Here is a 13,501-nt window from a genome sequence, read left to right on the forward strand (position 1 = left end):
TAAAATATGCAACATCCTCGTATACAGTCGCCACCTTGTATCCAGCGGATAAAAATATCTTTGCTCTTGTGTGAAGTGATGCAGTTTTTCCTCCGTGCTGTCCCGTTCTCCTTGCCCCACAGATTCTCCTCTGTTATCCACCTGAGACCTCGGTGATGGTTGGCCCTGATTACATTTTTTTTTTTTTTTGGTCACGGTTCGAGGGGAAAGTCGACCTTTGTGTGTTTTCTTTGCCGGCTGGATCAGAAAAGATCAAAGATCATCAGGTTGAAGTCGTCATGACCTTTCCTGATATGCGAGGGTGTGTGTGTTTGTGCTTCTCCGTCTGGGCGGCGATAGGACCAAAAAAAAAAAGGTGATTTATGAAGCCAGGCTCGCATTTCTCTAGAGGATTCTCTGTCCACTCGGGCAACAAACCAAAGGACTCATTAAATCTGTAATGAAAGCATCTTTAGCTCCTCCCTTTTTTACAGGACGCTCTAATCAGCCATCAATACGATCAGCTGAGTCAGCAGGTTTTTACTCTGGGACGGACAAGGAGCGCTCCAGGCGTGTAGACGATGCTGATCGCTGAGAAGTTAGACCCACGCTGGTTCAGGTGCAGAGTCAACAAGAGAATTAATGTGGCTGCTGATCAAGGAAGCACAGTGGGGGGGGGAGCAGTGTGATTCACTGTGGTGGTGGTGATGATAGCAGAGGCAGTTAGACCGCTGTGCCACCCTACAGCTTTGCTTCTGCTGTGTCATTTAAGGACAGATTTTACTACAAGAGCAGCTCGTCTTATATTTGTTTTTCCTTATAATCCTTTTGGCAATCATAGCATGAACATCACAATTCTCTGCATTTTTTTATCCATGTAAAGAAAAGAAATTAACAAGATAAACAAATAGGCTTTTCTGTTGTTCAGCTGTAGAGGGTAGAGTTTTGTCTACAAATCACGTTTTAAAAGCTGCACCGATTTTGAGTTTTTGTCTGATCTTCAAGTCAAGCAGGATTTTACCACATTACAATTTTTCTTTTAAAGTGGACATATTATGTAAAATTTATATTTTGAAAATGTCTGTACTTCCGTTTGGGTTTCCACTACTTCTAAAAACAAGTCCAAGTGCTTAAAAGAAACCACCACGCCATTTTCTGGCAACAAGCTAATGTTTTTTGGTGTCTGGAAAATGAGCCATTTCAAAAACGTCACAAATGAGCAGACACTGTCCCTTGACTAGCAACCCTCGCAAAGCCCAGGCTGTTACCTAGCAACCCCAGCGAATCCCAGCCTGTTACCTAGCAACCCCATCTGAGCTCCAGGAATTTGGTCAGCTGGTTTTACAGCTGTATGCTCCATACAATGACTCCTGGAAAAGTTGTTGTTGTTGAAACCACTTTCTGGATTCTTGTTGGTTGTGCAGTAGGCTCTACTTCTGCTTTTCAAAGATCTACAGTTGTATTTTGCTGCAAAAGTATTGATAAAATAGCTACATAGCTTAACAACTAGCATATCTTTCTTTTATTCTATTATTTAGGTTATTCAACCATCAAATTGGGGAAAAGGTCTTTCAGATAAACCTGGAATCCTGGTATATCTGACAGACCATTCTTTTCCAGCGTCCCACCAGATCGTTTGTTGAAGCAAAAATGAATCCCTGGCGGGCCAAAAGAAACAGCTTTGTTGTCCATTTTTTTGTTTGCAGATATGGCATGTTCATCAGATTTACCTGAAACACAATACAAAATTTCTAGGTCGGAATTTCTGCATAGAAAGAAGAAAATGAAATTGTTAAAAATAATAATAAATTACACTTTAAAATCTAGTTAATTAATTGAAATTAACACATTTTAGTCCCAATTAATTAATACAGGCTTGCTTTTGAAGTTGGTCTGTATATTTAATGCTCTAAAATGACACATAACTTGTATATGGTTCATTTATTGCTGTGCTATTTAGTGGGATTGATTTATTTGCTTCTTCATTTGATTCCTGCAATAACTCTCAGCCTGTATTCAGACCATAAACATAGAATCTTAGTTATTGACAACATATTAGTGGAAGCACACATTTCTGACTGATTTCTCACCATTTTAGTCATTTATTAACAGAATCTCATATTTATTGCGTGTTTTTCTCTCGTCTTTGTAGCCATTTCTGTTGTTTACATGTCCTCACTGCCCGTCTTTTCGTTGTCCTCTTCAGTAGACCCACGTCGGTGAGTTCAGGCACCACTGGAAAACAGAACAAGACATTTTAATGCATGTGTGTTTGAAATCCAACATCATCACCCTGCTTGTTTCAGTGTCAGCCAGCCTTAATAGAGGCCGTCCATCCTCCACTGTGTTATCATCTGTAGGGGCTCTATAGGCTGCATCTGTTCATGAATATTGAGTAATATTCTGGAGGAATCCACATCAAGGGCTCTTCACTTTTTCAAATCCGCCTTCCTCCTCCTCTTCCCCCCCTCCCATCAGCCCCACCCTCCCATCGCTGTCCCCCCTGTCCTCTCTCTTTCCGTATAATCTCAGCCTCCCAGATTGCAGCATCATAAGCCCTCTGTGAATGGCAGATGGGAAAGCTACGTGGGAGTACAGAGGCCGAACGAGGGCAGAAGTGGGTGTTAAATACGCTAAAATCCGTTTTCCTTTAAATGCACCATCTCTTCTTCTTTCTCTTTTTTTTTTGCTGGTGTTTGGTTTTCTTAAAGCTGCTTTTTGGAAATATCTGAAGTTTGATTTATGGAGTCTGACTGCCTGGTCATCACATGGTGGCTGTTGAACACAAAGCTTGATAGGTTTGCAGCAATAAATACTGATTTGCTGCACATCAAAAGAAGGAATTGTCTCCAAGTACTTATTACAAAATATTTGACTTTCTTCACCTTTTTTCTACTCCGGCCAAGCTAATTAATAACCCAGACAAGCTCAGGATTAAATCCTTCATATTGTTCACACAGTTGTAATGAGTGTCTTTGGAGTATAAAACACTTTTTCCCAAGGATCAAAAATTTATTGGGGTTAACTTACCATAGAAAAATGTGCTAAAACTAAAGCTCATTCACAGAATTGATGAAAAAGTAGCATTAACAAAGCTAAAATATTCATTTTAAATGCACATTTTCTAGATTTAATACACTTAACATGTATTGGTACGCTGGGGTAAAGAGTAAAAAGGATTAGAATAAATTAATCTTGTAGTAGGATAATTCATAATGAAAATTTTGGGAAAGTCCAACCTTTATTATATTTAATCAGTAGAGAGAAAAGCTCACATTAAAGGCTTTGGCATATTTCCCAGTAAGACTCAGCTCAATTGTTGTTATCATTTCTTCCAGTACAGTCACTGGGACTGAAAAGGATGAGACGTTTTCTGGTTGTTTTGGTCGCATGTTTAAGTTCATTAACATTTATTGAACTTAAATAAATATTAATGAATACCTTGTGAGGACCCAACTTAAGTTTATTGACAGAAATCACCTGATTTTTTATCTAACGTCTGCTGTTTTTCACAGCTAATAAGGATAAAATGGCTTAAAATGTCACTTAAAAGAGAAACGGGCCTAAAGTATCACTAGCTCCGTTTCAATTCCAAATGTGGGCAAAACTTTGTACATGCTCTGCTAGTGTCGAAAAACTCAGTTTCCCAATCGCAGTGTTTCCATTAAACCTTATTTTGTTTAATGGAAAATATTTACTCACAGCACATTTAAAGAACTTTGTACAATTTAAAAAAGCAAAAATATCCAGGTGGAGATTTGAAACTTGGGCCTTAAAGGGTTAAATAAGAAATGCAGTTAAAAGTGCAGAATATTTAATGCTGCTTATGTGTTTTGGATCTTCATTCTGATCCAGAATATATCAGTCTGTAAATGTTTCTTCTAATATTCTCTTGATCAGGAGCCACATCAACTTCCTCTTTCACTGACCTTGACCATGAACAGTCATACGTTGGGCTGTTTGCTGACATCTGCATGATTATCCAGTCAGACCCGCCCATATAGTCCAGATCCACCGGTAACAAAGCTTTTATTGCCCTCTTCAACCCGCCTCCTGCTCTGATAACGGAGGTATATGGGCAGGTATATGGGGGGAAAGTTCGCTCAAGCCACGTAGACATGAAAAATACGTTTGCTGCTCCACATCACGTTTCAGGCCGCTTAATTTTATGCAGACTGAAGATAAGATAATTCAGCATTACCACCATATCCATGATCTTCTGTTCGTTTTTAAGCATAACCGAGAGGTGTAATCTCAGTAGGAACGTGAGAGTTTTTGTAACATTGTGCTGACTCATGGTAGACCGGTGAAAGGAAATTAAATTCTGGTCACTGTCATCGTTCTCCTCTGTACAGATGTTCATCGAAAGAGTGCAACTTTAAAACTAGGACTAAAGAGAGGTGGGAACCAGAGGAAAAAGATCGTTAAAGTAGAATCAATATATATTATTATTATTATTATTATTATAGCAAATAAAATAAGTTCATACCAATAAGCTAATAATCAAGCTTTCTCCTACCACTGATTTTAACAAATAAATATTAAGGCTGAAACAATTACTTTGATTAATCATGATGAATTGATTATTGAAATAATTGCCGCATTTTGCTATCCAATTATTAACTGTTGATTACTATAAAGTAATCGACAGATCCACTATTTTGATAAGTCGAGCAGAAAGGACTGAAATTTTCAAATGCAGATGTTAGAAGATGCTACAAATGATTAAGCATACACTAAAGGAATGCTGTTATTGCAGTTTGTTCTCATTTAAAAAAGTAAATGATTTGCTTATTGGTATTTTTAACACATTTCTAATATTGCATAAAAAAGCTTAAGTAGTTGTATAAAAAATTTGTAGAATGTGATCTTTTTTTTCCCCGATTAATCGTCAGAATAGCCAATTACAAAAAACTTTTATCTGCAGCCCTAATAAATTTAAGTGAAAAAAGATAATAAAATGAATCACTAAAAAATAAAAATAGTAAATAATAAAAAATGAAAAAAATAAGTAAAATGCAAGAATTCATAGCAAATATGAACATGTTAAATATCTTTGAGTTTATTTCTGCTTTGTGATTAAATTTTGCTCCGTTGACTTGAGGAGTTTTCCATCTCTTTACGTTTGGGTGACGCCTGTCGCTCTGCGCCAAGCCACTTCCTGGAACAGAGAAAGTCTTGACATGGAGGAAACACTGTGAACGGCCAAATGGAGCTCTTACTGATCGAACGTCAGCTGCTCCTAGGTCTCTGTCTGATTGCTGGTAAGGGTTCTTGGACTCCACATCAAGTTAGCAGCGATCTCTATTAAGGAAACTTCTTGACTGTTTCTGAATGATGCATAAAAGCTCAGGCGTCACTGTTTGAAAGCGACTCCCTTGTTTGTTTTTTGAAGGTTTTTCCCACCAGAGATTTGAGCCTAATAGACCAAAACAATGACTGGCATCACTCCAAACAGCCTTGTGTAGAAAGCAGACTTTTACAGCCAAAGTCAAGTTCAATTAGCTTCCTTGGCAAGTTTAGAGTGGAAACAAAATCTCAAGAGCTGCACAGAAGCTAAATGGTCCGTGCAAGGCCGAGTTGGTATGGTCAGCTTTCCAACTAGCCTGCTAAATGAGGAACTAGCATCTTATTACTTTAGTAATCGATTATTCTATTGATTATTCTGATGATTAATCGGATAAAAAAATTGGCACACTCTCCATACTTTTCATTTAACCACTTAAGCCTTTTTTGCAATATTAGAAATGCATAAGAAGATGCAAAAAATTCAAATTCTTTTAAAATAAACAAATAAACATTATATTGCCTTAAATGCAATAACATAGCATTTGTATTTGAACCAGGGGAAACTAAAATTATGAAAATATTTGCAGATAAAGATGCTTTCATCTTAAATGCAACATGTGTTTTGGCTTAATTACTGCTCTGAATATGTTTTTTTTCCAGCAAATTACTTCTTTTTTTTAACAATTATTCTGTTACTTTAATTGTTAAAATACAATCAGTTATTGTATTTCAATAACTGAATTTTTACGATTAATCCAATTAATTGTTTCAGCCATTAGTTAAATTATACAACATGTTGTGCAATTTAATCTTTTCGCTTCAGGTGTTAACTCCTCAGCAACTCCTGCTGTAATTATACACGCTGAGGCGTCACATGTAAGGATGTAATTAATCGTTTGCGTGTAGCGCAGGTCGTCACGTGGTGAAAGCCTGACGCTGAAGTTTCCTGACAGCAGAAACTCCAGCTCCCCTCAGCTGTCTGTCTTTGGGCGTCAGGTTACCGAGCAGGCCAGTGCCAAGTGGGTTAGAGTGGAGCTGAGAGCGCAGCCGTGGCCGAACGCCAACACACCTCCACCGCCGTCATCACTACTGTACCCTGCAAACACAAACACCAGCATCTTCAGATTCCTTACAGCGGTGTTTCTGTTTCTCTGAGGGGAACATTGTTTGGCACTGGCTGGCAAATCCTCAGTCGGCTTAACTTGGCATTTTGGAACAATCGTGATGCTGTAAATTAATCAATGCTATTTGCTAATTTTTCTCTATATATATGACACTCAAATCAATCATGCATATTCAGTTTTTTATATATGTTTTTTTTTATTATTGAATCTTAACATTACACTTAAATCCAGAAATATACAACTATACAAAACCCTTAAGATTAAGATGGAGAAAATGAAAAGACAGGTAAATACAGCTCTGGAAAAAAATTAAGAGACCATTGCAGTGAGTTAAAACTTTAGTGTTGTTGTTTCTAAATAAATATGAAATTGTTTTCTTTGTGTTATTTGAGGTCTGAAAGCACCTTTTTTTGTTATTTTGACCATTTCTCATTTTCTGCAAATAAATACTAGTTTTTTGGGGGGGGGGGTATTTCAGAGACATGTTGTCAGTTGTTCATAGAATAAAAGAACATTGTTCATTTTACTCAAAAATATACCTATAAAAAGTAAAATCAGATAAATTAGTTTTGTCCAGAGCTGTAGAAACTGTAAAGTCAAGACACAGATCCCTGCATTAGTAAGCCCTGACTTCAGTTCCTATGATATTTAAGGCTCCCAGAGATTCTCAAAGCTGCTGTTCAGTCTTGTTAAGGCACGTTAGTTTTTCCAGTCCCAGCGAGTTTCCTCTATTCCGAAAATTTTTAAAGAACTGCTCACGAAGCAATTGGTTGCACTGTATTTTAGGGTTAAGAAATCCAGAGATTCTTAATTTTGGACACGTCTGCAAAAGTCTGAAAATCAACCACTGTCTCCTTTTACTCTGCTATGACAGAGAGAGCTGACTGACAGACCACCAGGTCACGTCTGCACGTGAACGTTTAAAAATAGACACCACACTGTTGCCAACATAGTGACTTTGTTGCTATATTTAGCAACGTTTCAGAGCAAAAAAATCTCAATTGGCCAAAACTGTAATTGGTAGGTCAGGTTTTTTAAAAGCTTGAATTTTTTTCCAAGTCAAAAATGTTTATTTTTGACTTGAAATCTGTTATTAAGGTACTTCAACCGTCAAATTGGTGCAAAGCGCTGTTACACCCAGTCAGTTTTCAAATGTTTCAGGAGCCGCTGATCATTCTTGGAACTTTCTTTAATGCTGATAGGCTAACTCTTTTTAGCACAATTTGTACACAACAATAGTCTTTTCAAGCAGCCCATCAGATTGTTTTTTTTAAACAAAAATTAACCCCCAGTGAACCAAACAAAGCGTTTCTTTTTCATCCGTCATTTTATTTTTGGATGCTGCTTGTGCATCAGATTTACAAGCGTCAGAAAAATGACAAAGTTTCCAGCTCAGGACTTTTGTGTGCATTTAAAAAAAAAAATCATTAATTATGTAAACAATTTTAACGCATGACCTATGTAATTAATTTTTCAAAACTGACACGTCAAAATCAATGTTAATTAATCAAAATGAACTCGTTAAAGTCTCCCTCCTATTGCATACGTATGCATGCCACACTTTTCAGAACCTTACAAATCTTTGGGAAGTTGCACCTCATTTTTCTTCCGTTTAATGATTGTTTGCACCACTTTGCATTGATCTACATAAGAATCCCGTTAAGTTGCGTTGAAGTTTGTTGTAACATAAACGATGTGGAAAGGTTTAAAGTGTATGACTCCTTTTGCAAGGTAACGAAAGAGCTTTTATTTTTACGTGTGGTCCTTTTATTACAATATTTACCAAAGAAGACTGAGGTTGATAACATTCCTCACCTTGGGTTTACTGGAAGAAACCGCTTAGAAAATAAGCGGCTGCCTAAACAAATGACTAGTGGAGGATATATTTAGAGATCAGGTGTTTTCTGAAGCCCTTCAACTTTCCCCTCGCCTGCTAATTTTCATCATAAGTGGTCATCCGCTGGCGTTTCTGCAGATGTGGCCACAGTGGCTCTTCTCAAAACAAAGCTGGCTGATGATCCAGTGAAAGCGGCAGATTAGCGCTTGCCCTCTCTCTATTAAAGTGCGTTGCTGTTTCTTTTGGACCCGAATCGGTGGGGGCTCTCCTTCAAACCTCAGCTGCTAAAACAGCTTGTGCAGCTGCTCTGAGCAGCAGACGAATCTGATTTCTGCATGAATATTTCAGCTGCATGAAAGCGCCGCGGCAGCCACCTGCTACCCAAGCCCATAAATGCTCCAACGCGACTAATAACTGGCCAGGGCCGGCTTTTGTTTCTCCCCTTGCTATCGGCTTACGTTTCCGAGCTCGGAGCCTCTAGGAAGGTGTGAGGCTCTTTCTAGGTTTACCCGTTTTGCATTGGGTAATTAATCATATTCACTCGTTCATTTTACTACGTTGATGTAATGAAAGAACTTGGTTAACCCCTTCGGGTTTGGATCTTTACAAGAAGTAATATGGATTTATGCGTCGATTTAATTTATTATCAAGAAAGTAATAGGTGTTTGTGCTTCATAGATCAAAGTGTATTGAGTGAATGCATTTTTCCTCTTTTCCAAGTATTTTGACCAGATATCTGTGTGAGTGGTTCCTCTGGAACATGATTGACCTGAACGACACCTGATAGCTTTGAGAAACGACTTTCCTTTACCTCTAATCAAACTATCAAGTTTGACAACACCAAGGTTTGTTCTTGTTGTTCTGAAATCATTTAATCAAAAAAGAGAAAATGTCGTTCTCAGAATTGGGTAAGATTTCTTCCTGAATGTTCCTGGCATTTCACACATTCTGGGAATTTTTCTCTACATAGTTGAGATCTTGTTCAAACTTGCCACCTTGTAGGTTGCTGCTGTGTAGAAAGTGCTTTTGTCCGTTAAAAAACTAACTACTGTACAGAGATCCCCCAGATACACCTGCTTAGTCAATGCTACATAAAAGCAATAATGCTTAATACATTAGTGTGACTTAAATATGCAAGAAACAATGATTATAAGAGTAATTTATTTTATAGGTTCATTAATTAATCAGTGGGCTGCACAGTGGCGCAGTTGGTGGCACTGTTGCCTTGCAGCAAGAAGGTCCTGGGTTCGATTCCCGGCCGGGGTCTTTCTGCATGGAGTTTGCATGTTCTCCCTGTGCATGCGTGGGTTCTCTCCGGGTACTCCGGCTTCCTCCCACAGTCCAAAAACATGACTGTCAGGTCAATTGGTCTCTCTAAATTCTCCCTAGGTGTGAGTGTGTGTGTGAATGGTTGTTTGTCCTGTATGTCTCTGTGTTGCCCTGCGACAGACTGGCGACCTGTCCAGGGTGTACCCCGCCTCTCGCCCGGAACGTAGCTGGAGATGGGCACCAGCAACCCTCCCGACCCCATTAGGGACAAGGGTGAACAGAAAATGGATGGATGGATGGATTAATTAATCAGCTCTCTACTGATTGGAATGATATTTGCTTTGTATGCTTTTACTCTCTAAGAAACGCAGCACAAAACGGAGTTTAAGTGAAGAACATGCACTACTAATCATATCACGATAACAAATTTTGCTGGACGATAAATATACACGATAATGTTGTTTTGAGAACATTTTTAAGTAATAAAACGATAATGAAAAAATAATGATGCAAGAGCACATTCTAAAAGATCTGTTAACTCTAAAGTCTAATGAACATTTAATATTTTTAAATATCCAAAATAAATAAACAAAACTACACATAAAATGAATCGTGAAGTTTTTGTAAACAAAATTGTCCTTCAAAAAAAGGGCTAATTGTGACCAAAGCACCAAACTGACGACTTTTATCATCCAGTTTTTGGTAGAAAGAGAAAAAAAGAGATAAATGATAAATCATGTCAATGGAGATAATTGAGTTTGTTTTAATTGATCATGCGATTAATTGACTTATTGATTATTGTGACAGGTCTATGAACTACTGATTAAAATTACAGTATTATTAAAGAATTAGACATGAACACTTTTAAACAATTATTTATCAGTATTTCATGTCCTAGTTACTGTTTGTGACAGTAGACCATGAAACTCTTGTCTGTCATGTTTAAAACAAACCTCATTCTAAATCCCATGATCATATAAAAGTCCAAACTGGTTCCCTTTACCTTCATGGTGGGCATTATGTGGACAGGAAATGTTGAGTGCAGAGAAAGAAGTGCTTATCTGAGGGAGGAGATTGTAACCTCTGTTTGAAGGTGACCACGAGCTGTCTGGTGCGCAAATGCAGCCCAGTAGAGACCCCTACTGGCAGGAGACGAGATTTCACCGACAGCAGCTCCATGACTGCGCCTGAAAGTCACCTTTTCCATTTAGCATCTCTTGTTTTCCTGGGATCATTAATGATATTATTTCATATTATTGATAACTGATATGTAGTTTTTGTGGAAAACATTCTGTGGAAGGAAAAAATATATTTGAATGTTTGTTTTCCTAGATGAATAAAATAAGTTGTAGTAATTTTGTATTAATCGTTGAAAACCAAACAGTATTTTCAATATATAGTTCAATGTTTTTTGCCCCAGAATTGTGACATTATTGTGATTAGAGATTTCTAAATTTACTTTCTTTTGATCACTTATCGGACTGAGGTATAATTGCAAAATTAAAACTAAAGGGGCAGTACTTACAACTTATTACTCAGGTTTTAATAAGCTTAATAAAGCTGGTTGAATCATAAAAGAGTGAAGAAAATCATATTAAAAAGCGGAAATAAACACATTCACTTCTTTTTTCCTGGCTATTTTATTTGCAAACATTATTATTATTTTATTCTGCATTCTGGATTTTTATTTCATACAAAAAAATACAAAGATTTTTTTTGTTATTTTTTATAGTGTAATGAATCCATTTAGTTAATGAGAGCTTCTGCAAAATTTCTGCTTTATTTACACAAAATCCCTAAATTTCTCACCTGTAAAGAGGCTCAACATTCAGTAGCTTTTAACCATTTTTCCCCCGGATGGAAAATAAACAAACATTTTAGTTATGAGCTGTTAAAATATTTTTTATTTTCCGTCGACAAAATGCTTATTGCAGAGCATAACTGCTGGTAATGGTGTGTTCATACCTCTACTTGTCCCCGCTCTTGGCTCCTTTTCACCGTTCCCGTCTGCATTTAGGAAATGCTGAGAACTTTCCAGCCTCCACATATGAAGCTGAATCGCTGAGGCTTTTTAAAGTGCAGCTTCTCGCTGAATTGCGACTGACTTCTCACTTTCTTGATGGCTGAACTGACTGAACTTTAGCAGTTAGATGTTTTTTTTTTCTGACTCGGTCCTCCCACTCCCTTGTGAGTCATTTAGCGGAGCTCCATGAGTCTGTCTGCTGTCGGGGGCTCTCCTCAGCACTTCTGCCTCTCTGTGGTGCTCCACTGAGGCTACCAGCTAATGAATCCACAAAAAGGGAAAAAAGAAAATCAGCAAACACAGACAGCTGTAACAAACACCAGCATGAGGTGGAACACTCCGTTAGGGAGCAGTTTTAGCATTCATTGTTTGAGTTTTAGGCTTTAATAGTTTCTGAATGTTTTTTATACAGTACTGGTGAGTCTTTTGGTGCTAAATGCAGCAGAGTTTATGTTCCTGCTTGTTTGATGACTCTGACTGCAGCCAAGTTTGGGTTAAAAACACCAGATTTTAGTGGGTAATTTGAAGGACAACCTATTAAACTCCGTTTTCTTATGGTGTAAAATTACCTGAAAGTGAGGACTGGGTAAATGTGACATTTTTATTTAAATAAAGGTTATTTTTCAAAGTAATTTCTATAAATGTGCGTTAAAAATCAGGCTGAGTCAGAATCAAATTTATAAATGTTCGCCTCCGAACATTAGTTGCTGTAAAAAGTTCTGTTTTGTGTTTTAGGTCCATTGTTTACACTCGGATTCATGCAGCTAGGTCTAGGCGATAAATTGATTTTTATCAATTTAATTATTTTTTTTTTTTTTTTTAAGCTTTCATTTTATGGAAAAATCTTTTTTTTTTTCACCAACAATGCATTTCTTGGTTTTCCATGGTTCAGAGTGATGAGTAAAATGAGGAATGTTGAGCATTTTGTGACATTATGCTTTGGTATAAGTTTTACAGATAACACTTAATTGAAATACTTAATCTTTTAACATATCACCATAAAATTATTATCAATAGCAGGACTTTGAAACAGTTGTGCAAAATCAAAGAAGTAGCCCTTGGACTAAGTTGCTTGCATTATATCGTAATGCTAATGAAGCTTTTTTTTAAATTGTATTTAAAAAAATACAATAAATGTTAAGACACTAAATGATAAGACTGTGTCTTTATTCTGCTAATAATATGAAAATATTTTTGTCAATAAACAAAAATTCTCGTAGCGTAACCCTTATAGTCGGGTTTTGAAAATATTTTCTATCATTTGTTACAAATGATAGAAAATATTTTTACAAATGATTTGTAATTTTTTTTAGAAAAGAAAGTGAGGAAAAAATAAATTGTATCTCATATGAAAAATATCTGCGATTTTAATTTTCAGCCCTAGCTTCTGTTATATGAAAAATGCCTTCATCTTTTCCTCTGCAGGTCTGGGACTCCAACTTACACAGAAATACTTTTTTTTAATGTCTTTTCCATCTTCCTGTTCTGCTTCAGGATGTACCCAATAAAAGAGGTTCCTATGGAGGCAGAGGCCCTGACTGACTGGCTGTATCAGAGGTTTGTGGAGAAAGAAGAGTTGTTGGCTCACTTCTACAACACAGGTAGGTTTGTTCAGCTAAAATTGATCATTACTCAAATGCAAAGTTAGTTAACCGGTCACTGCTGGTCAAGCTTTACCAAAAACTACACTGCAGAAACGCAAAATCTTTTGTATTTTTGGTCTAATTTCTAGTGTAAATATCTTAGTAACTTACAAGTCAAAATATTGTTTAAAAAGCTGAAGGTCAGGACAAATATTAAAAATAATTGTACTTCAATTAGAGGGATTCAGATAATTGTTGTGAGGAGTTAAAAACTGTGTTTTCACTCTTTAAATTAAAGTATCAAAATCACCTGCTAATCAAATGCTATAAGATTTAAATATGAGTAAGAGTTTGTCGACACACTCAACTGTTTTGATTTTGATAATACAGTATGAAT

The 13,501-nt window shown here is 36.9% G+C and overlaps 1 protein-coding gene across 1 annotated transcript in view; it reads left to right on the forward strand.

The window, feature by feature from the left end:
* lpgat1 (lysophosphatidylglycerol acyltransferase 1) overlaps window positions 1-13,501 on the forward strand; it is a 55,589-nt gene that overhangs the window by 37,333 nt on the left and 4,755 nt on the right. Inside the window, exon 7 of the mRNA XM_028040295.1 lies at window positions 13,016-13,122. Within this exon, the coding sequence (XP_027896096.1) occupies window positions 13,016-13,122 (107 nt within the window). The remainder of the gene's footprint in view (window positions 1-13,015; window positions 13,123-13,501) is intronic.

Source organism: Xiphophorus couchianus, chromosome 15 (genome assembly GCF_001444195.1).
Source record: "Xiphophorus couchianus chromosome 15, X_couchianus-1.0, whole genome shotgun sequence".
NCBI lineage: Eukaryota > Metazoa > Chordata > Actinopteri > Cyprinodontiformes > Poeciliidae > Xiphophorus > Xiphophorus couchianus.